The 24400-nt window shown below is 41.5% G+C and overlaps 1 protein-coding gene across 1 annotated transcript in view; it reads left to right on the forward strand.

Moving 5' to 3' along the window:
* PIK3R3 (phosphoinositide-3-kinase, regulatory subunit 3 (gamma)) overlaps positions 1 to 21371 on the forward strand; it is a 25942-nt gene extending 4571 nt beyond the window's left edge. The window contains exons 2-10 of the mRNA XM_009874349.1: positions 10353 to 10464; positions 12786 to 12884; positions 14350 to 14530; positions 15413 to 15538; positions 16306 to 16448; positions 17587 to 17763; positions 18599 to 18673; positions 19009 to 19179; positions 20621 to 21371. Of these exons, the coding sequence (XP_009872651.1) occupies positions 10353 to 10464; positions 12786 to 12884; positions 14350 to 14530; positions 15413 to 15538; positions 16306 to 16448; positions 17587 to 17763; positions 18599 to 18673; positions 19009 to 19179; positions 20621 to 20822 (1286 nt within the window). The 3' untranslated portion in view covers positions 20823 to 21371. The remainder of the gene's footprint in view (positions 1 to 10352; positions 10465 to 12785; positions 12885 to 14349; positions 14531 to 15412; positions 15539 to 16305; positions 16449 to 17586; positions 17764 to 18598; positions 18674 to 19008; positions 19180 to 20620) is intronic.
* Positions 21372 to 24400: the final 3029 nt, after the last annotated feature.

Raw genomic sequence — 24400 nt, forward strand, 5'->3', positions numbered from 1 at the left:
TGAAAGTCAGGTTTCCAAAAAAGCAAATGTTGGGGGTTGAGAGTTTCCTTATTACAGAAGGAAAGTTTGTGCAGACTGTTTTGGGGCAGAGCAGGGCATAAATAAGGGCCCGTCACTTGCATTCTGCGTAACCCGGAAAATGGTTTGAATGGGTGTCTTACCTATTATGAGGACAGTGATGTGAAATGCTTGTATCTTGTTTTTGTTGCACCTAGGTTTCTCTACTGGCTTTTTCATTTAATGGCTACTGTAACCATTTTTTTTATTTCTGATTGCATTTTCAGGTTTGCTTTTGCATTCCTTGTGTTTGTTTTTCATTTTGATGGCTCTAACTGTTAAAGGATATCACTCATCAGCTTTCAATTAAATACATAAACACAAAAAATATCATCATTAATATAAAATGAAATGATGCTTCGCATGAGATGGGAGAGCCCACTTTAAAAGGCAGACATTTTTGGTTATCTGTAGGCTTTCAGATGATGTACAAATAGTTGTGCAGGGAAAGCTTACTGAAGGGAGTCGTTCAGTTCTGTGTTCTGCGAAGCTGTAGGTTTATGCAAAATAAAGCTTGAGAGAATGTTCTGAGAAGAACCCAAGCTCTGCATCACATGTTTGAAGATAAAACCTGCAGAAAAGGTTACTTCTGTGATTGTTGTTCCAAATGATTTTGTGTGTAACACGACAACATACCTTACAGAAGTTAATCCCTATGTTGCTTCCTTCTGTCTCACGTGTTTAAAAGGAGAAGACTCTTCTTGGAGTTTCCTGCAGGGAATATTGGGGAATATTTTCCCAAGCAGCAGAGTTGACTTCTGTCTCTGCTATTGCCTGTGTGATTCCTTAGTCCAGAATTAAGCTATTGGGGCTTATCTTAGCTCTACAGCTGGGAAAATGGAGAGGCGTGGCAGGTCATACACATCTGTGCCCAGTACCATCGCAGTTGGGTGCCTTACATGGTCTCATGTTGGTTGCTTAGTGAGTCACTTTTTGGGCAGAGAACTAGGGAACACTGGAAATAGCAGCATAAAGAATACTTTTATCAGCATTCTTTGTTTCAAAGCTTAGGCTTTATTATTGTCAAAAAGATTGTTAACTGTGTTGGAACAGGTTGCTGAAAAACTTTGGTCCCATTAAAGCAGTAGGTGTATTCTAGATGGATTTTTGGAAACTCATTTTCGTAAAGTAGGTTGCTGAGTAATGCTTAAAGAACAGATTCTGCTCGTGTACTAAATGCCCCTATGGAAATGAGTCAGATTTTTTTTTCTTGTGCTTTTTATCTCATTTCTTCTGACAGGTTAAAATCTGCACTATAGCTAAGTAAGCAAGAATTTGGCTCTCCACATGGTCTGAACTACAGCATACAAGCTGGCGCCGGGTCCCCAAACAGTGTGAGTGGCAGTTAGCTCTTCAGAAGAGACTTTCATTGTCCTTCATCTTTGCTGTGTCCTCCACTCAACAGACAAAGATTTTGCAATGTTTCAGTGAATATATTCCAGTACCTTAAGTTTTTCTGAAGAAAGGTGACCATACACAAGGAGTTTTGTAAGAATTCACACTGCTCAAAAGTAAAGTGGAAGCGTGGTGCCTGTTGTAGCCCTTTCCAAAACAGACCCCATCTGTCCTGCTGGAGACCGACCAGTTGCCTGGTGAACCTTGATGCGGAAGCACAACAAGCTCTGAAACTGTTCTGTTGGCTGAACAGGATCCAGACTCTTCTCTGGCTTTGAGTCTGGTGGCACGCTTGGGATGGCTACCTTCCATCCAGTGTTCTTTGAAAAAGGAGATTAAATACTTCAACTGTTTCAACCTATGATGGATGCCAACATTCGCCAAACTCTCTACCAGCTTTTGTGAACTGGAAAAATGTTATTTTAATGATAGTTCATAGAAGTGTTGCTTCTTCTAAAATCAGGTATCCCTGAAGTTGATGCATGGTTCTTTAGGAAAGGCTTGAAAAACATCATGCTTCTCAGCACAAGAATTTGTGGCTTTGGACAAATCAAAATCATCAGTCTGTGTCCACTTTATCTTGTTTGTGCTTTCACTAGAGAGTAGCTTGAGTTTTGGGCTGATGTCACATTGGGACTTTAGCATGGTTTTCTCCTTCTGAACATCAGCCTCTCATTTTCTTCTATTAGCTGCTATTTATTTGGTCTGTTCCTTTCCTCCTCTTCCTTGTGAAAGAAGAAAATCCACAGGGGACACTTTTTTCAGAGTTTTTACCTTCTGTAGCCTTATCCTAAGCTTCAGCCTCTGTAGCTTGTAACATCTGATGATGCACCTGATCATCTTTTCTTTTGGAGGCATTCCTTCTTTCTTTGCTTCCCTCCCTCCAAAAAGAAAAAAAAACACAAACAACCTGAAACCAAAGCTGCTGCAGTGGAGCTAGAAAAAATTGCTGTAATGAACACTGCTTGGGTGTGGTTTTATGTGCAGGCAGTGGGACTTACACTCCAATGCCTGCCTCAGGAAAATGCTTTAGAGCGGAGCTGGGTGGAGATGTTCATTGACACACTGTGAATGTAAGTTCCGGTGTCACATCCCAAATTGTCCATTGTGGTTAAATTTCTCGGGCTGGAATAGGGTTCATGCCGCACTGCCCTGTGTAGTCGTCTTGGCGATGTTCTAGGAATCTAGCTTGGCCCTCTGAGGAACTGCTCCCAAGTGTCAAATTAGAAGTCTTTGGGCATCTTTACTCTCATTCATCTGTCTCCAAAAGTAGTGTCTTGAAGGACACCGGGAAGCTTGAAGCAATGAGATGAATGGTTAAGATCCTTTCTCTTTCAAAGGGTAGAGTACAGTCTTACTGGTCAGTTTTGGGAAAGAAGTCAAACTGCTGCTGTGGAATGGATTTCGTTAAAATACTTTGAAGATCACAGTGTTCTTGAGTGAGGAGACTGAATCCATTTATTTTGTTACACCTTGAGATCTCAGCATAAGCAACAGCCGTGCAGTTGAAGCCAAGCTAGACCACTTCATGCCTGCTCTGAACCTCAGCCTCTGCTCAGGACACTGCGTTGAACCGTGTGGGTTGGGATGTCTGACTCAGTGGAACTTCCTTCAGGATCAAGGTTCTTAGAAAAGATGATGCGTGACAGTATGTACAACGTTTTTCCTCTGAATACTTTTCTACCTTCAAATTTCTTCCAGGGAGTTGATTCAAAATGCACCTTTTGATCTTGATTTAGATGGTTCTTTCTTAGCAGTGTAGGTGATGTTGAAATATTTCTGCTTTGGTAACTAGAAATTAGTTTGACATAGCACGAGGACAGGTACTGGATGAGGAACAATTTCACATATTGCTCTGAAGGATCCAAGCTAGCAGTAAGCTAAAATAAAATTCTTCTTAGAGCAGCAAAAGTCACATGTTATTTACAGGTGGGTTTGTTTTTTTTCTTTTAAGTAGGCTCTTGTGCAGCAAACTTTTCAGTAGTGTTGATTATTTCTGTGAATTGGTTCTCCTGTGAGGTTTCTACCTGACATCCGGATGGATGGTTAGTCTTTGGAATATCTGGAAAAAAACAGCCTTGGGCTGGTTTGGTTTAAAATGGCTTTTTTTCTTTTGGCTTGGTAGGTCTCCTAGCCATAGTGTCACTGCTTGGGCCTGACTGCATTCTGCATCTTCCACAACGAAAAGCCAGTCCTTCATTCCTAATCACTGGAGATCTGTGCTTTTGTTAATTTTCCTTCCTTTGGTCAATGCATGGAGATAAAAAAACTAAAAAATAATGAATTATTATTATTTATTTGACCAAAAAGTATTTTTTAACAGCTGTTTGAAGGCTACCTGTGGAGGGTAGAAAACATGCTATGGTATTTCTTCTGTGAAGACAGAGGAGGAACTGGTTTAGTTAATAAGCAAAAAGGAGAATCACATGTGATGAGCTCTCTTAACGTAAGGCATATGAAACTGGATTTATTTTTTTTTAAAAAAAAAGGCCTTGCATTTAATATTTACTTTTATTTTATAATCTTCTAGATTGTGACATTGGATACTGGAAAGTACAATCGTTGTTATTGAATATTTTGGATTTTCATGGACAATAAAATGTCTGCTGCAGACTTTCATCCAAGAAGTTGGTGAAATCCTAGATCTACTGGCTACAAGATGAAGCCATTTCTTGCTGATGTGAGCTGATCGTGTGATATTGGGTAGTGAAAATCTTGAGTAATGGAACATGGCAAAAGTTCTAAAATATTGTTGTTTTAGTATCCTGCTTATTAATAGTGTTCCAGTTACTCCTGATGGGTCGAGGAGGGCTTATCCTTTTTATCCACCTCACATTAACTTTGAGACAGTCATCTCAGACCTGTTGGTCATGGAACCTCTGACACTGCTGTAGCTTTATAGCTGTTGCACCATGGTCTGAGTTGAAAGAAAAACTATATATAGTCGAGCAGTGAAAATAATCAGGAAATTGAGACTTTTTTGGCTTTGCATGCAAAAGCTAGGATGGCTGTGTTACTTCATAACACGAGTCAAAGATCCCAGTGTCGTTTCTTCTGTCTCAGCCCATGAAGGAACAAGCCTGGCAAGGGAGGGATGCTCAAAAGAATTCCAAATTTGAGGCAGCCCACCATTCTGCGGATCAGTCGGCTTTTAACCTGTGTGGCAGCTGTGGGTGCCCGTGAAGAACAGAGTGCAGCAGAAGTCTGGCAGGCTAGAGGAGGTGAAACAGTGGTTGAGAGGTGTGGGAGAGGACTGGATAGCTGGGGAGTTTTCAAACAAAATAGATCTTTATCAAAAAAAAGCCAATTAATCAAAACTGAAATATTTCTTAAAGGTGTTGGGTTTTATGAAAGTTCATAGAAACACAAGCAAAGCTATAATGGGAGTGTTTTCATTGGAAGCCTGCCTGGCTTTCTGCCAACTCGTCTGCTGTTTTCTGTAATGAGATATTGAAAGACTTCAATTCTTTGAATATGTCTTGCTTTTTGGCACCTCGCCTGTTTTGGGGGAGGCGAGCGAAAACGTGAGCATGCCTGAGGTTCTGTGGCCACCAATAATGCCATCGAGCAGCTTCCTTCTCCATCCCTTGAGGAGTTGTTGGTGCGCATTCGCTGCCCTTTGAGGAAGGGCATTGGCACTCGCTGCTTCGTGAAAGGGATCTTGGCAAGAGAACTGAGGAGCTGTGATGCGAAGCCGACGAGATGACTTACCTGCCGGCGGTGGGGAGCGAGCCGCTGTCAGCAGGTGCGCACAACCCTCCTCTTTGTCAACTGGAAGATCTCTGCAGGAGCGCGCTGCCTTATCGCGCTGCCTTGCACACGCAGTGCACGATTCCTCTGAGATCATGTGCAAAAAGCACCTTTATTCAAGTGTCTCGAGAGGATCTTGTGCAGCAGTGACGATTATGTGACTATCAGGGAAAGGAAAGATTTTGAGGCTTTGCCTTTAAAAGTGTTAAAAATGAGAAAAATGTTTGAGAAATCGAGTAAGACTACAGAGAGCAGTTAAAGATTAGGGGAATATTTTTTTTATTTTAAAAAAAAAAGGCTACTCTGCATTTTTATTCCAAGTCCTCATCTACAGCTCCAAAGGGAAAAATCTTCTGTCCTTAAGGACTATGTCATTAAAATATTAGGTGGCCTAACTGTGCATGTTTCCATAGTAATGACACTTTCTAGAGCTTTATATTACAGTTTGTAGAGTATCTACTGTATGTCAGCCCTTTTGAAGCCAAGTAACAATTTCAGAAATCTTCTGATCTGTTCTCTGGTTGTCACGTTGTAGAGGGAGAGCATCAGAAAGAAGGCTGGTAAACAAGCTTGAGGAAGTGCTGAGTGACTTAGAATTGACTTTATCAGAGTACTTGGTAGTTGTGATTATTTGTAACAGTAAGATAGAGTTAATACTACATTTCAACTTGCTATACTTTCAGGTATTTGATCTGCAGCTCTGGAAAATGCTTATAGAAATATGTTATGGAGCCCTTCTTAGACTAAGCAACATCTGCCTTAAAGCTGCAAATTGGAGTTTAATTAACTGGTAGATTTATCTTGTATGCAAATACTGCAGCCAGAGAAGAAATGGGCTGCTTGACTGGCTGCCATGTGGGATGCCACTCGGAGACCCATGGCATTCTTCTTTTTCACTCCTTCTGCATTAATGCCATTGAAGACCCTCACACACAGGACTTAATGGCTCTTAGATCACATAAACTTGTGAAGTTTTTAATTCAAAACCTGACTGAGAAAAGTGCCTATCTCATGGAAATCATGGTGTACTTTGAAGTTAAATTCAGGATTAATATAGCACAGTGTTTTCTACAAGAGACCTTAATTTCAAAAAAAATACAACAGTGCTAAACTTCAGCCACTTGCCAGCTTTCTTGGTTGTCTTGAAGGTGGTTTGAATTTCAGGGAATAAAGTCAGTTAATTCTTGAGTATTTCCTCCTTCTAACTGACACCAGTCTGGGTCTGGGATTTAGTTCAAGCTAGGCTGCTTGGGGAAGCTATAGAAAGAGGGGACTAGAGGTGCTAAAGAAGGAAAAAAGAGATACCCACTAGTGCACGAGGGAGAGCTGGTCTGCTCTCATTGCTGGGGGTTGAACCCCATCCTGGGAATGCGCTCATGGGAGTGGAAGAGTCCAGCTGAGCCTTTGCCTTTTGGGTTTTGGAAAGATCGGTGCCGTAAAACTGTCCTAGAGATGTGACAGGGGAAGGATACTTGTGTTATCTGGTGCTAACAACAAGTTCTTTATCAGAACGGATAGATCCACTGTGCTCTAATCACATGTGATCAGTGCTCTTTCCCAGGAAAAAGGAGGCAAGAAACCATCAGGATTGTTCACTCTAATCGGAGCTTCTTTTGAGATATTGTGCCTGTGGCTAGATCAGACTTGGACCCAGTGACATGGAAAGAAACACGGCTGCTCTTAAAAGCATTTCTGTTGACTTCAAGCCAGCCTTATTTTACTTTACTGTAGGAGTTTAGCTCTCTAATGCTCATCAAGTAAGGTATATGAAACTAGATTTATATATATTTTTTTTTTTTAAAGAATTTAAATCAAATCTGTCGACTCTTTAGGGCTCTCTGGAGCTTCTCATAGAAACATCACAGAATTTCTCCTAGCAGGGTGGTTAGTGCTGTCTAGCTACTAATAAAAAATATTTTAAGATGCCTCTTCTAGGCGCCCACTGTTATGAGAGCTGCAATAGGGTGGATGATGCTGTGTTAACCGGACTTGCCGTGCTATTACAAAATGCTCCCCTTATGTCATCACAGGTTCTGGACTATGAGGTTTAAACTACCTTTGTGCTCAGTTCTCTGTTTTGACAGAGTACAGTCACACCAGGTTGAGAGGGTAGCCAAGAAATACTGAGATGGATGGGCATGTCAATCTACAGGGTAAAGGAATAGCAAAGGCCTGGTTCTGTATCCAGCACAGGGGAAAATTATTATGACTCCAAAGAGCTCAAAGTATTGAAAGTAAAGAATAAGATCCATAGCTCTCTGGAAACAGAATCCACCCTTGCAAATACTTTTGTATTTTTAAAATGTGCAAGCTATTAAAAAGCATTTTTCAAAAGTCTATTGTGAAAAGGACTGGCTTCCATGAGTCAGGTTTTACAGGAACTGGTCCAAGCCTTATTCTTCTCCCTGGAAGAATTTCCTTCCAATTTTCTCATGCAGAATGAAATTCTGCAGACAACCCCCTGATATGGAGAACTGATACCAGCCTATTAAGGGAAAGAAGGAAGAAAAACGCACCTGTAGTAATGACACTTGGATTAATGTCTAGTGCTCTGTGTCCATGTGCCAAACTCCTGTCCCTTACCTTTCTGGTCTTTGTTAGTTTGCTTTTCTGTGCCCAGTATTTTGGAGTAGGTCCTAACAAAGCTTCTGAATAATTCCACCATATGTAAAGGAGCAAGACTTAATCTAACAAGGAGAGCTAGAGAAGTATTCAACTACTCCAGAGAATACTTGAAAGCCTCTTCTGAAAAGCCTGTATTACCAGTGTAAAACAGGCTTTTACCCTGTAAAATACCTTGACGTTTTTAGTATGTCCAAGTCTTAACTTGAAAGACCCAGTGAAATAATTGCTGGTGCTAGTAGAGTTTTCTAAGAGTTCTCCATGCTCTTGTATGTTTTTACATGAATTTCTACGTGCTTGTTGATGAGTCAGAACATACAAAAGATTCTGGAGTAGATCAGAGCATCTAAAGGTTTTCTGAACTTGGATTTATTGCCATGTGTAGATCCTGATGAGATTGAGAATTGCTGTGTCTGCCCTGTTGCTTGCTTAGAGTAGTAGGGCAGCCCAGCCCAGATGTGAGGTGGGGAGGAGGGAGGACCTGAAGACGTTTTCTAATTCAGGGACTTTGAATGGAGGAGATGGAACAGTGCAGGGCACAGTAAATACGATTGATTTTACAGGCTGATCCTGGATGTCTGCTCCTCTGACCCCACGAAAGTAGGATGGGGCTGGGAGCTTCAAGCAAAAGTAGGGCTAGAACCGTGCCTTACTCTCAATGGTGCTTTGTACAAATACTTGGGAGCTAAACAAACAACTGTAGTAGCTGAGTTAGGAATAACCAGAGCCTCTTAAGCAGGAAGCTGCTTTACTGAATCCAAAGGTTTTCACCTTCCTGTTATAACAAGACCTGTTATTGCCTCACTAGATACGCGCACACCTGAAAGTTCGGAGCTCACTCCATAAAAAGAACCTGTATGCTACGGTTTAATGCTCGGTCCCACGGAATGAATGCTGCTATCTGAATCAGGTGTTTGGTCAGCAACCCGAGGGTGCAAATGTCTGGGTCAAGGTTCAGATTTAGTTTAGATTGGCTCGATTAAAGTATCTACTGGTTTGTCTGAGAACAGTGAGGCTACTGTGTCGGATATTCAACATGAAATGGTATTTGGAACTGCAGTTGGAACACTGTTTTCTCTTTTTTAATGTGGGAGGTGTGGCTCGGAGGTGAGCAGATGGATGGTGCCAAATAGCACACCTCTCGGCGTTAAGCCATTCAGCACTGGAGCTAGAGATCAAAATCTTCTTTCTGCTCCCTTTATTTGGATTTCTGCTTGTACACCGGGATCGTGTGCGCCTGAAAGATGGGTGTTGTCAGCGTGGCAGCCCTGCTCACTGATGCTTGTGTAATCTGATGGCTTAGGGCACAGGACTGAGAGCACAGATGTTCAGGGTCTGACTTCAGCTGTACTAGTGGCAAATCAATGTGTGTAGCTGCTTTCCTACTCCAAATTCAAATGTGACCTGTCCCGGTAAAACACTCCGTCTCCTGAAATGCTTGAAAAATGTTTAGTTTCGGTAATAGTGTTCTTGATCAAGCGTTCAGCCTCTGCAAAGCAGGGGAAAGCACTCAAGACATCTTTCTCCAAGAAAATGTAGCGTAATGCATTTCTGCTGGCAGACAAGTCTCTACCAATACATGAGCGTGCCCATGGCTGCTGAATTACTCCTGATACAGGGCTGCTGAATTACTCCTGATTCCAGACCGTGGTAAAGTTGTTCAAGCAAAATCTCACCAAATAGGAAGAGCTTTGGTGAGTTATATACCCTTACATTGCGTAACCTGTTTGGAGAACAGGAGTAAAAGCCTATTTGCCCTGAATTCAGAGTAGGGGAATTCTGGGCAGGTATGCACTAGGCCTGTCTTTTGCGGATTTGTAGCATCCCCTTTCCTCTGGTAAACACTTCAGCTACGCAAAGTGGTTCAGGCACTATAATAATGACCTAATGTCCCCTTTCATCTTCATTTGTCCCCTTCCTTTATTATCTCATGTCCTGTAGTATTCCAAGAGTCGTAGCTGTTGTTACTAACAGGAGCCTAAATTACAAATCTAATATGAACATGAACCTTGAATCTCTGGTGGATATACCGCTGCCCAGCCACCGCTTCTCTCACTAGCAGCGTTTTTCCCCTTGAAGAAGAGTTCCCCCGTTTGCTCTTACGGGTCGCCATAAGGACTGGTGACACCTGAGCAGCTGGAGTTTTTCCATGGTGGTGCGCAGTGCTCTCCAGGCTGTGGCTTTCAAACACAATACACCTTTGTAACTTGTCTGGTGGTTTAGGCAGTGATCGCTCTTGTAGCCATGCCTGGGTCAGTCTTCCTTTGAAGAAAAACTCATGTTTCCTCATAGTCCTTCCCTTTCCCCTCCCTCAAGCATGTGCTTGGGTACTAGGAAATGTGGGATCACAGTGTGGCTGTTGCCTTCAGAATTCTTTAAAAAATCACAAGTTCCATTTACTTCAAGAGAGCCCGAAATCTGAGTTCAAGATGCACATTTTCTCTCCTTTTTTCACTGTCATATTTCTTTAACAGTTTAGTGATTATTTTCCCCTGCTTACCTTTCTCTAATCTGTTCTTCATTTTCAGCTCTTCCTCCAAAGCCCCCCAAACCAATGACTCCAGTCAATACGAACGGAATAAAGGACAATTCTAGTTTCTGTCTGCAGGAAGCAGAGTGGTACTGGGGGGACATCTCAAGGTAAGCAATACTACTAAAATATTTTGATATATGTTATTAAAATGGAATACACCTTTTAAAATTCAAGAGAAAAACATGCCTATTTCAGACAGCATTTTACAGGAGGGAAATAGTTCAGGACTGGAATTGGCAAAGCACCTAAATGGAAGTTTTTGACTGGAATCAAGGACTTGTTATTGCTGTTGCTGTCCTGGTGCAGATATTGCCAGTCTTGGTAACAGTTATCTTGGGTTTCTAAATTTTTCCAGATATACAAAGACTTTAAAAAAGAGAAAATGATTCTGTTCAGAAGAAAAGTGCTTCTGACTGTGCTAGCTAATAAGGTTTTGTAAGTATACAATGCTGGGATGCATGCAGTTCAGCAAAATTTCAGTAGGAGACTCAGAATAAAAGGAGTTGCGTTCTTCTTTTTGGGTTATTAAACATTTGGTTAAAATTGCATCTGTACTAAATTCTATTACATGGTGCTATCAAAATAGCTCTTAAAATTCTAACTAGCACCAGCTATACGGAGCAGATGATACAGAGACATACCAAATAAATTTTTGCCTCTGAAGGAAACACTTTTCTACGTACTTGAGAAAATAGATGGCTTGGGTTAGGTTCACAAAATGAAGTGCCACTTTTTATGTACTTAATTGCATAAGAGAACTGAAGTGTCCAGTCATCTCCTTCTGTCTTAAGGCACTTCTGAAGAGCCTAGAATTTAGAACTGTAAGGGGAAATCTGAGCATGGGAGGAGTGTGGTCAGGAATTGCTCAGACTTATGCACATAATACTTTGAAACTCTTTTGTCAAATAGAGGCAAGAGCATGTATGCCACAGTAGCTCATTGATGTTTAGAGAAAGGAAATAAAGCTTTCCTATCTTTTATTGTACCACCCTTATCTTTATAAAGCAAACCTGCATAGATCCTGCTTTTGAAGCTCCTCAATAATGATATTTTTCTGTTAATTCTAAATAGAAGCAGAGTGTCAAAACCTAATCACAAACTCACTAGGCAGGGTTTGTTTAGAACTGCTCAATATTGATATCAGTTTATTGGCCGTGGATTTGTTCCTCAATTAAGAGTGCACGTGATGGCAGGAGCTAATGCAGTACAAATCACATTGGAGTGACTTTATTAGATTAAAACGTGATGCACGTGCATGGAAAGATGGAATTGTTTATGACCCTAGTCTGACAGCCAGCAGGTATGGGCTGCGTTGGGCTGTTGGGGCAAAAGCTCTTCAGTCAAGAACTTGGGCTGAAAACTTTTATCATGAGCTCCAGGGTGCAACTTGCAGGCATAAACCTAAGCCCTTGGATAGTATCTATCCATTCAAAAAGAAGGTCATTGGAGTTAACCGCGTCCAATCTGTAAAACGTTCTGAGAGGAGTAAGCAGATATGCCCATGATACTTAATAGGAGTCAGTTTTACTAACAGAACAAGTTTCAGGTAGCTAAATGAAAACTAAGGCTATTTTGTAACAATACTTTTGTTCCTTAGTCATTTGAAAAAAAAAGCTGCTGTTGATTTTTCTTCCTAAGACTCAGCTAGGCTTCCTGCCTCCCTTAGATAATGTTGAGGCTACCTGATAAAGTTGGCTTTTGAAATAATTGTATTTTAAAGTGCTTACTGCTTCTAAGAATCCGTGAGGGAGCTGTTACAAAATGAGCTATGCAATCTGGGTGAAATGGTCAAACCTGGCAAGACACTTAACTCTTCAGCTGAAGTATTTTTTTAATGCTTACAGGTTCTCAATTTCACTGAAACATTTCTTGATTTAGTTTAAAGCTCTAGACCCAGTATCCTTTTGCTTCAGTTGTAAATACCTGAAAGTTGCCCTGAAGCTAGCAAGATTATATCGATTTAAAACTGCTGTAAATAAGTTCAGGGTTAAGCCAATAATGAGTCTCTTGAGACTAAAACTGTCCTAAACTCTAGACACGTTTGAGCTATGTTGCTAGAGACCATTCCTTAGGATGTCAGGACTGGCTTCTCAAAGGACACCTGTTTCCAGTGCAGACATTAAAACCTGAGCAGATTACAGGGAATGGTTGTGAACTCTGAGACACAGCTGCTCCTATTGCTTGAACGGAGACTTCTTCCTCAGTGGCAGTTGACTGCAGCTGCTATTTTTTAGTGTAGTTACACAAGTTCAGACTTGCTTTAGATGGCCTAAAAGACTGGGGAGCCTGAATGTGAATGAAAATTGCCTGATATTTTGAAGACTGAACTCTTTATGCACACTACTGTTGCTAGCTCCGATACTGATACCTGTGCAAAGATGATCATGTATGTAATGCTTCCAATTTTGCCTTCCTTTCCGTTCTCCAGGGAAGAAGTAAATGACAAATTACGAGACATGCCAGATGGAACGTTCCTGGTGCGTGATGCATCAACCAAGATGCAGGGAGACTACACTCTGACATTACGGTAAGCACTGAGCAGTTGCAGTCCACATAGTAACACCCTGAGTAGGTCATTGCCATACCAGTGACAGCAGTGGCTGTGTAAAGCTGATATGACTCAAGTCGAGAGATATTCCCAAGGGCACTGAAGACCACAGCATGAGCAAATAAACAGCCATGTCTGACTGTGGGTTCTGTTCTGTGCATTGAATCCTGTCCCTCACCAAACACTACTGTAAGGGCTTGGCGAGGAGAGCCACTTAGTAGTGCTTCATAGTTTCAGAACTGCTAAGGTAAAAGATATTTATAAACTAGGGCTCTGATTAATGGGAGCACGTTGAATATCTTGTCAGCGTGCAGCTCTAGAGAATTGAATGCAATGTCTTTTGTAAAAAGATATCTTATGCTTTCTGATCTAAAGTTTAGGAAATATTGAATTGGAGCCATGTTCCTTTAGTCATTCAAATTGTCTGCAAGTGGCTGACTTCCCAGAGCTGCCCCAGCCCTGTCTACTGCAGTTAGGCAGCAGATCTCATGTGACTGGCTGCTGATGCCTTGCCCGGCCTGTCCTACCGCTTGCCGCTGCCAGACTCCTGATATCGGTCATTAGAGGCAAATGGGCACGGTGCATAGACTGCTGCCTCTGTAACACACCTGTAGGAGTTACTGTGATGTGGTAGGTGTTTGATCTTGCTGTAAAATTCTGGTGCCTTAATAGCAGGTTTGACCCCAAGGGTGTAGTCTGAATTGTGCTTTGACTTCTGCCTTGAAGTTCATGGCTTGTGCACTGAGGCTTTGGCATGATTTGGTTATTTTGCTGAATGCAAATATCTTTAGGAACCAAAACTGAGAGTGCAGGAAGGACAGGATATTGCCTAAACAGTATTGGTGCAAAAAGGAAGAAATAAGGACTGTATTTGTGGAAACCACTAGAATGTATAAATCTGGATAATGTGAAGTCCTAAATGTACAAACATCTTGTAATCCTCAAAGGATTTTGTTTGAGTTTCTGTATCCTGTATTAGTATCTATAAATCAAGAGACTTGTTAATCACTGTATAAATGCATACTCAATTGTATACTATTAGTGACACCAAATTGTAGGAAAATGTGGGGTTTGGTTTTTGTATGACTCCTTTACTCAGCCTTCAGCATCCTCCTTTTCCCTTGCAAAACTTCTGGCAAAGCTAGGTCTGAAATTCCATGCACTGTTTCCAGAATGAGTGCATGGGAAGAGATTTACTTTGGGCTTTGCTCCTGTTCGAGAAATATCTGACAATAATTGTGTGTATTTTATCTGTGTGTATTGCAATTCTGTGCGTATCTTAAACTACTTAATACCTGTCAATATGTAAAGAATCACGATGAGGGGGCACAGTGCCAAAGCCACTTGCCCAGGAATTTCACCGATGTCTTTGTCAGCAGCCTTAGTGTTGAAGAGGAATAGGAGGCACCCAGTAAAACCTCTAAACAACTCTATCGCTTTACAGGAAGGGTGGCAACAATAAACTGATAAAGATCTATCATCGGGATGGAAAATACGGCTTTTCTGATCCACTGACGTTTAATTCAGTTGTGGAACTGATTAACCACTACCGCAATGAGTCTCTTGCTCAGTATAACCCGAAGCTTGATGTGAAGTTGATGTATCCAGTGTCCCGGTACCAGCAGGTAAGGTCTTCATTGGACCCCAATAGCTATTAGTGCAGACAAGGAAAAAATTGCAAATGTGTATATAATATTGCTTTCTCTATATGAAGCTTGAGAGTTATTTTTTTTGAAAACTGAAAGAAAAATTTTCCCATTTGACCCCATTTTGCTTATAATAATGGTTCTTCCGAATTGTCCAGCCATTTAAGCATCTTCATTTTATCAGGTTTCCAGTCTCCATCTGAGCAGTCCAATAGAGAAATGAAACTCTGACATGTAGCAGACTTGAACCTCTGAGAAGCTGCTTTTTTTGAGGGGGGGATGGACACGGCAACCCTTGCAGACCCATGAGGCACTTTTTTCTAGGCAGTGTTGCCCTTGAAGTACATACGGGCCGTGCAGCTGCTTACTCTGTGCACAGCCCTCTAAATTTTTCAAGAATATTTTTTAAAATTCACGCAGTAGTCTCAGACATTGTCCTGCATTAAGGAAAAAGAGCTGCAGAGCTTTTTTTTTTTTGAGAAAAAAAAAAAACACAACAAAAAACCAGACCAAAACACCTCTGATCTTTAACTCCAGATTCCAAGCAATTAATTTCCTTCTTTCCCCAACAGGGAGTAGCAATCCTAGACTGAGCTGTAGTGTGGTTTTTGGAAGCTTAGCATTTTGGCATAGTTCTTAGTGTCCCATAGTTCCAGTTCCTACTTGTATACTGCAGAACTTGTTGCGTGGAGGAAGGGGGATTTAGCTACAGAGTTCGTGTTCAGTAGAAAGCTGATTATAAAAATGATGCTAATAGCTGTAAAATGCAAATTAGCTGTAAAGTGCATAAGTGGACAAATGAACACTCTTAAGAAAAAGCTGCTTTGCTTGAAGACTTAATAGCTTTTTTTGTATGTACAGGATCAGTTGGTGAAAGAAGATAATATAGATGCAGTAGGTAAAAAGCTTCAAGAATACCATTCTCAGTATCAGGAAAAGAGTAAAGAGTACGACAAATTGTATGAAGAATATACCAGAACATCACAGGTTGGTTCTACTTTAGCTATCTGTAGAGTCTATTTTCTTGTTGTTTAAAAGGTAAAGATAATTTAACCTGTTATGGCTAAAAAAGGCAGTCCAAGATCAGAAAATGCAAGGAAAAAATGTAGTAAATTATGGAATAGAGCAAGGTGGTGTCAAAGTGGATGGAAACTGTGAATATTCCTTGTTGCTGGTAGTCCTGTAAGGTATGGAGTAGGGCAAGGAAGAAAGGAGCTGAGCTTTCTAGTACAAGATAGAGCAGTGGAGAAGGCCATCACCTACAAGCTTTGCACTGCAGTCTTCTTCCTTGGCTGTTGAGTACTTCCAGCTGCTGTCTGCTGCAGTGAGAATTGTAGAGGGGTTTGTCCAGGTTTTTTATGAAGTCATGTTCCAACCAGATACCCTATACTATGCATTAAGGAAGTGTGAATACAGTATTTGGACCGCTTCTTACAAAATAAGATGGTTCATCTATGAGGAGGAGGTTTGCTGGCAGTCTTCCTGCAAACTAAGATGGAAAATATGACTGAAATATTTGAGGGGTTTGCAGCCTAATGGAGAGCATCGTGTCGGGGAGGAGGGGTAGACTTCCAGGGAGTGAGTCTTCCCTGCACTTCTCTGTCCTGGACATTTGACTACATTTAAAACTGGTTAATTGCATTTTGACTCATGAGGAGAGAAAAGTTCATTTTCTCAGTCAATCTAGGGAGCATAATTGAGTCTTGCATTGTCATCTGTATCATGAAGAAATGATGGACTCTTTCCTCATATAGGAAATTCAGATGAAGAGGACTGCAATTGAAGCATTTAATGAAACTATTAAGATATTTGAGGAACAGTGCCACTCACAAGAGCGATACAGCAAAGAATACATTGAGCGATTTCGCAGGGAGGGGAATGACAAAGAAATTGAACGGTAGGCTCTCAAGTTGTGCTTGCTTACAAGGAAGAATTAGCGTCCACATCGATAGACCCATGAAATTCTTTATTTTTATATGATACAATATTATATCACTTTGTAAACTCACTGTTTTCTGAGACCTTTCTCCAAGGTGTCTGAACCTTCAGTAAAACTCTCTTTTGCTGAACTGCATTGTAGACAGAAGAAGTGGGAGATCTCTGGATTATTCATTCAACTTCAGTAAATCAAGATACTGTTATGAGGATCAGGGAATAATAATTTAATTTGCTTATCCTGCTTTTATTTGGATTTGCTCAGAATATAATTTGGGAAAATTTTTACTTGTAAACTGTGAAATGTACATAGATCTGGTAAATCTTGTAGTCCACAGTTTTAAAAAGATCAGTATTTCATTGCCACTACTCGGCAGTGGATAATGGGAATCGAACAGAAGTGCAGTGAGGGTCTCATTTGAAACAGCACTTCTGTGAAGATGCTCACAGAAAAAGCTTTATGAGGACCTTTGCAGAAATGGCAAGTATAATGCTTAACTTGACACAGTGCTTCATGAATTGTGGTGGAGTAACTTTAAGGAGACTTTTAGACTGAAAACAATTGCCTCTAGCAATCTTATGTGATTGTGGTGCTTCGTTCTGACCAAAGATCAATTAACAGGGGAAATACATAGTTCTCCTGAATTGTACCAAAACTGAAAACTAATCCTGAATGAAGAGACAGACAACACTACTTCCTAGTAGCTCTGGATCAGCAATTGAAGTCTGTGTCTGAAATCTTACAAGTATTGATACCTGTGGTGGGATTGCAGAACTAATATACCAAAAAAGTGAATCTGATAGTGAAGGAGAAATCTGTTCTAGCTTACCCTTCTAGAGAAAATTTGTTCCTGCAGCTCTGCCAGAAGGAAGTATTTAAGGTAAACTTAAGGGTCAAACTCTGCAAAAGGGTGGTAAGCCTTCTGGCAGGAGGTTTTTCTGGCACTCTTACAGTAATTTTCATGTTCAGATGAGGTGGTCAAAGGGAGGAGCTGCTGTTACGGTAGTTTTTGTGATACTCTTATAAAAGTGCTACTGGTAAGGTTCAGTCCTTCTAGACTGCTTTTATCTCACCTATCAAACACTACACTTGTTTGCAGGATAATGATGAACTATGAAAAATTAAAGTCACGTCTGGGTGAGATCCATGATAGTAAAATGCGCCTTGAACAAGATTTGAAGAAACAAGCTCTGGACAACAGGGAGACTGATAAGAAAATGAATAGTATCAAGCCTGACCTAATTCAGCTCCGCAAAATCAGAGACCAGTATCTTGTGTAAGTAAGCCTGACCTGTACCTCAGAATGTCTCTGATCAGTCCGATTAATGACTATTTTGATCCAGATAATAGGAAATTAATTTTCTTTCCATAACCAAGGTTCTGTGAGTGCTAAGGTACTGCATTCCAGCCTGGGATGTCTGAATAATTGGTTGTCCTCTTCATGACTTCATTACTTAGAGTCTGCCACAACTAAATGCACATTCTGCAACTCCTGTAAATAAACCATGTAAGATAAATGAGTTCTAAACAGATCCTGTACCTGCTAATACAACAGAAACTAGTGCTTTCGTGCTGGGTGCTGCAGCTGTTGCTCATACCCACCTACCCTTGATTCCACTGACTCCCCTGTTACCCAGCTCCTGATGTTCTTGGGCTGGACTCAATGCTCTAGGATTCTGGCAGAAGACAAAGGGAAATCCACTGTCTCCGAAGGTGATGTTAGGAGATTAGAAGAAGCCAGTGGTAATACCATACTCATTTTGTTTTATCAAGAGAAACAGACAGCTGTCACAATTTATATTCTGCTTCCTTTCTGGACGACACTGTGCGGAGGTAGTGCCTCTTCCTCAGCTCAAGCCTCTTCTTTTTCTATTTAAGAGTTTGTTTCATGGCTCCCTTTTGCTAGGTCCAGTAAAAGAGGCGTCTCATAAGATGATGCAAGGAAACACTCTTGTGGAATCTACGGTGTTTCTATGGCTTCGCTACTGGAGAACAAGCTAAGCTCCAGAATGTTTCTTTGTGGGGCCTTACGTCTGAATTTCAGCTTACTCAGTAAGAAAACCTGTACGTGTACTCTGAGGTAATATGTTAATTCTCTCTTTTTCTGGCAGATGGCTCAATCACAAAGGGGTGAGACAGAAGAGAATAAATGACTGGCTGGGGATCAAGAATGAAAATATTGATGAGTAAGTGCCACTGTACATGTGATGTTACTGACAAATGTTTCATTAATGATAATACAAGACACTGTTTCTTAGTAAGGGACTGTAGAAAAAGGGAGAAATTCTCTCACGAAACTTTGCCATGTGAGGTAGTAACTCTGCTGGAACATCTAGGGTTAAACAAAGTTGGAACAATTAGGTTTGAGGTTGAAGTCTTTTGATACATGTCCGTTAGGAGCCTGACTTCCTAATTTGGGTATCTTCTGGTGTTTCTTTTGAATGATTTCTGAAAAAATAAATTGCTCTGCTTATTAACTCTTTTACTGACTCCTGGTTAACAGAATTGTCCTCTCTTTCAGCACATACTTTGTGAATGAAGAAGATGAAAACCTGCCGCATCATGATGAGAAAACTTGGTTTGTTGGGGATCTCAACCGTATCCAAGCAGAAGACTTGCTCTGTGGGAAGCCTGATGGAGCATTTTTAATTCGCGAGAGTAGCAAGAAAGGATGCTATGCTTGTTCTGTGGTGTAAGTCCATTTTCCTTTTTGGTCTATGTACTCAATTCATAAATATCTACCAGAGCTCTTTATTTTGGAGAACAAGAGCGAGGCCTAGCCTAGCCTAGGCCTACCCATTGGAACGTGTTGCATGTTTGCAGGAAGACTGGCATGGTAGAAGCTTTGTTGCAAAAATATGCTTTCAATGTGCAATAACTCTAGTTCTAGCAGTTTTTTCAGTTACCACGGTAGTTAGTACAAAATTCTGAAGTATCCCAACCTGAAGCCCTACAGTCATAAGTAAATTAAGGCCAAATTCTCCCATATTCTTCCCTGGCAAGGAACATGTGGGAAGCAATAAAAATGGGGCTCTAAAACTGTAGCACTTTTCTTTCCTGTTTTCAGACATGGCCAGTTCTAGATGCTTTCTTTTGTATGCTTAAGATAATGGTGATACTTCAGAGGAAACATTATTTGTGAGCAATAGTTTTTATGACATTCACACAGCCTTGCACCGATTTCTTATGTTTTGCTTCATTTTTTGCTGGCGTAATGGAGGTCAGAAATAGTCTGATTCCATTATCTAAAAATCCTTCAAGCCTGTTCTGGAGTGTAAAATGGCTTTCACTGATTTATTTCACATGAAGTTAATTGCTTCTGAAAGCAAGTCTGAGAAATGAATATGTGAAGGTGTATCACCTCAAGGTAACCAAAGATCAGAGTATCTGCTGCGTTCAAGATACTGTTTGTCACAGTCAGTGAAGTGATGGGTTCATCAGATACCAACCAAGCGAAAGTATCGTACTGCAAGCCAGCAAAGGGATGGCATGATGTAACCTGTTCCTCCATGTGACTTGGATTGTAATAGGCTCCAGGACAGGGATTACATAATACTCGATCTTTCTGGCAGATGAGTTTTTCTAGCAGCTTTGGAAAATACTGTGTTGCAGTAACTGCTGTGCCAAGTTAGGGACTCAGTCGCTATGGCTTTGGACAATGAACCAGCTTGAACCCATGCCGTGGCTAACAGTAAAAAATTGCACACTGAGGGCTAGTGCTGCGTTTCATGAAATCCTCTGTAGGTCCCAAGAATTTGTGGGTTTTGGCTTCTTTGCTTAGCAGAAAGGTTTCCAGATAAGCTGAGCACGAAGTGGCTGACTTCAGGTGCTTATCTTCTTGGTTAAGCTCTTGACTCTTTTTCCAAGAAGCATTTGGAGAACAATGCAGTAGGGAATTGTGCTGCTGGGATAGAAGAGGCCTCTTCTGTGGATTATTATGCAAGAGTGTTGAATCGCATGCCCTGAAGCACTGTTTCTTCACGGACTATATTAATCTCTTCTACATGCATCTACTGGGCCCTCCATTATGTAATTTAGTGACTGGCAGCATCACTGCATTAGTTAATTGTTAATAGACTGTCACTTTGGGTTTGCCCTTTGATGTTAAACTCTCCCGTTTCCTTTCCTTGCAGAGCTGATGGAGAAGTGAAACACTGTGTGATCTACAGCACTCCGAGAGGTTACGGGTTTGCAGAACCGTATAACCTGTACAGCACGCTTAAGGATTTGGTTCTTCATTACCAGCAGACATCCCTTGTCCAACACAATGATTCCCTAAATGTCAGGCTTGCCTATCCTGTCTACGCACAGATGCCCCCCTCTCTCTGCAGATAAATTTGGGGGAGGAGGAAAGCGCTGGCTAACTTGGATTCTTTTCTACAATTTTTATTAGAACTTGGAGGGCATTCTTTCTCCTTAGACTGCTTGTTTTGCACAAGAATTGATTCTGTGAATGTGAATCAAAAAGAGGCCTAGCAGCAACAAGACGACAACTTGGGTGTAGGTGTCCTGGTGCTACCTTAAAAGCTCAGCTGTGCTTTTACACTGATACTTTTGTTTCCTTATGAGGGGAATAAACTCAACACAATGCATAGAAAAATACTGGAAGCAAAACATCGTTTTACGGAGATAATTTTTTGCCAGGCACCTTCAGTGGAACTTCTAATTGGATTTTGTTTTCTCTTGTTCTTGTAGAGACAATTCGAAGTCTCTGTTTGAGGCATCAGTAATGTCTTTCAGTCTTAAACTCCCAAGAAACTAGGGGGGAAGCTCTACCGCAGCAATTCTTCTCTGTTAATTTTAGCAGCTTCACTGCAATTCAACTGAACTTCCAAAAGAGGGCTTGTCTTGAGAGGTAGCATGGAATTTGGTGAGAGAAGACCAAAGGAATTATGGGAAAGCTTCAGGTTTTTATTTAAATGGAAAAATGCTTGTAAAGAAAAGTGGCTTTATTTTTTTTGCCAACAGTAACAAAGTTTTGGTTTCAATGACACTACAGGTCTTCACTTCAAGGAAACGTTTATAACCAAATTGAACACACCAAAACTTTGTTCGTTGCTAGATTGAGCACTTACGGGGAAGGTTGCATTAGCATCCGCACATACTTTCTACACCAAAACTTGAAACAAATAAAAGGAAAAGCTAAATGTTGTGTTGCTTCAAAACACTAAATTTGTCTGATCTGATGTAATTGCTCACTCTCCTCTTTCTTCGCCCCACTTCCTCCCATTCCTCAGCTTGGGATTCTGTTTTCAGTTTTTAATGATACTGTGCTTCAGAATGTAAACTGGAACAAAGCTTGCACGCGCCTGTTGCAGTTCTCTTGCTGAACAATGACAGACTCTTGTAACGCTTGATTTTGGTATAGAAGAGGTAGGTGCAATCAAATGCTTCCGGATGGCTTATTGTACCAAATTCTTTTGTGGGGTGTAGTCATTTCCAGTTATACAGAATTGAGCAGGCTAATTCTAGATCTCCTCTGATTTGTTCTTGGCAGCCTGGGTTCTGAACTCTCACACCACTGCAGCCAAGCAAGATTTTTACACTGGTATACTCTAAATTCCCTTGTAGTTATTTTGGACATGATGCAAAACGCAGGAAGGGAAGAGAGCTGTACTCCTCATTTATTGGATGTCTGGTACCATCCTTTGGCAAGGGCTGCTGTCAAGTACTGGAGCGGGTAGTCCTGGGCTTTGTCGAGTCTAGCAATAGTCCAGTAAATCCCCTTCCTGGAAAGTAGACAGAGCAGCTTATTTCCATTCCTTAAGGTTCTAAAATGAAAAAGAGCTAAGTTTGGCAGACTGAATTGCTTGGCATCAAAGCACAGCTGGCAAAATAATTGTTCAATGAGCAACCTTGAAAGTTCCTTTTGTTCCTGTTACTGGAAGCGGTTCCCTTGCACCGCTCCCATTGTGCGGGACAGGAAGCAGCCGGGCAGGCAGGTCTGAGAATGCTCCAGACCTGTTTCTGACCCTGGGGCCGATTTCCTGTTCAAATGCTCTTTGGTTTTTGTTTTGTTTTCTTTTCTATAATGCTTGGGCACTACTGCCAGGCTTGTTGATGTTTAATGTTTACACTGAAAGTATTATTTCACGGAATGTCATGAATTTGCAAGCAGGGAAGTGACAAGGCTGGAGCCCTGGCAGCCGTAGCAGGAAGGGCAGTCTCGTTGTCTGGCACGCCCGTGAGATATTTTATTTTGCACTAATGACCCCGACACGACGCATCCCAGGCACTTTCTGATCAGCCAGAGCACAATCTTCAGGCAAAGAATTTTGTAGATGCCACTTTTCTAATTAAATGAAATGTTACAAAACTTAACCAACATGGAGTGAGAGGACGAGATGTATGCAGGCTGCATGTCAAAATGACCCACATCTGCTCATGTGTCCCCAAGAAAAGGGAAAATGAGATGTAGCTTTTTGCTATAAGTGAAATCCTTGAATGGATTCCTCAGTGGTACATGGAAATTTATTTTTTTTTTAAAGAAACTTGCCCTTCCTCTTGGATAATTTGCAATTCTAACCTGGTAACTGTAAAACTGTAATTCTCGCACCTCTTGCGCATCTGGTGTTCCCTTCGTGCTGGGCTGAGTCCATGTGCCTGGTGAGGGATCGGTTCAGAGGCACAATGACAGCCAGGTGCCTCGTGCCTGTGGAAAAACTTGTGTGAGAGGAGTGTCGAATTGTTTTCGCTGCCCTTTTGATCTCTCTGGGCTCTACTTATTTGCAATGTTAACATTTGAGGCTAATGGGGCACATATTTCTGATCCCTGTTTTTGTGAGAGAAACAACCTGGTGGAAGTGTTTCACATCTGCCCCGTTTTTAGATAGGGTATGGTTTTATTTTAAACAGGCACAGGTCTAGGTCTGCTTTCAGACTCATAAATCCTGGCACACCCTCACAGTACTGACAGCAGCAGGATAGCAAAGCGGGGCTGTCTGAAGTTTCCCTGCAGTGGAACCGAACAGATCCTGTGAGGTCTTGGTCCAGGCTCTGGGCCCAACTCTGCCAAGGTAAATACAGCGTAATTCCGTTGGCGTCCGTGAAGGTAGCTTGGCTTTACAGTGGCGTGAGTGATTTGGGATTCTGGCCTCTCGGTCTCCGAGATCATTTCACTAATCGCAGGTGATGTATTTGCTGTGAATGATGCGCTTGGAGCCAATAAGCCATCTCGAAGCATTCTTTGAAATTCTGGTTTGCCCAAACCTTCAGATCAGGGCTACGGGCAGATTGAGCCCAGGTTCCTTGTCTTTGGGTCCATTATCCTCAGCAGTCTCTCTGAGGCTGAGTTTTGCCACTGTATCTCTCTGTGTTTGTTTTTGGCACCTGCGGTCCCAGCTGCTACAATTGCTCCCCTTCGACTCTCATGTGATATTGCACAGATTCCTTTTGCACCAGTTTTGTACTCGTAGAGCAAGTGAAAATTGGTGTAAAACCGACGTGACACGTGTAGCCGGTGTGATCCGTGGGGCAGGGGCTTGGTCCTGCTGTGCTCGTTGGGCTTGCCCTAATTCTGTTTGCTCAGTAGCGTTAGACTTGGGAGAAAACCCACATCTTCCAGGAGCTGTTCTACACTTGCATGACTGAGAAGGCTGAAATGGGCCTGAGAGGTGCAGGTTTTACACCCCAGCATGAAAAGCAGCTGTTAAGCCTAAAACAAATACAGGAAACGTGGACTTAAAGGCAAAACAAAGCAACTGAAGTTCTTTTAAAACAGCAAGATGTGAGAGGTATTGAAGAGTCAAAACATCAGGAGGAAGGGGGAAATAGCCTCGCTGTTGTAGCAGCTGTCTGTTAGCAGACTGCACATAGAGAGTTCTGCTCTCATTGACCCGTGTTGTATTGAATATATATGTAGAGTTAAATAAATAACTTTTGCACAGTGTTAAACGGGGGGGGGGGGGGGGGGA

Source organism: Apaloderma vittatum, unplaced genomic scaffold (genome assembly GCF_000703405.1).
Source record: "Apaloderma vittatum isolate BGI_N311 unplaced genomic scaffold, ASM70340v1 scaffold13428, whole genome shotgun sequence".
Lineage (NCBI taxonomy): Eukaryota > Metazoa > Chordata > Aves > Trogoniformes > Trogonidae > Apaloderma > Apaloderma vittatum.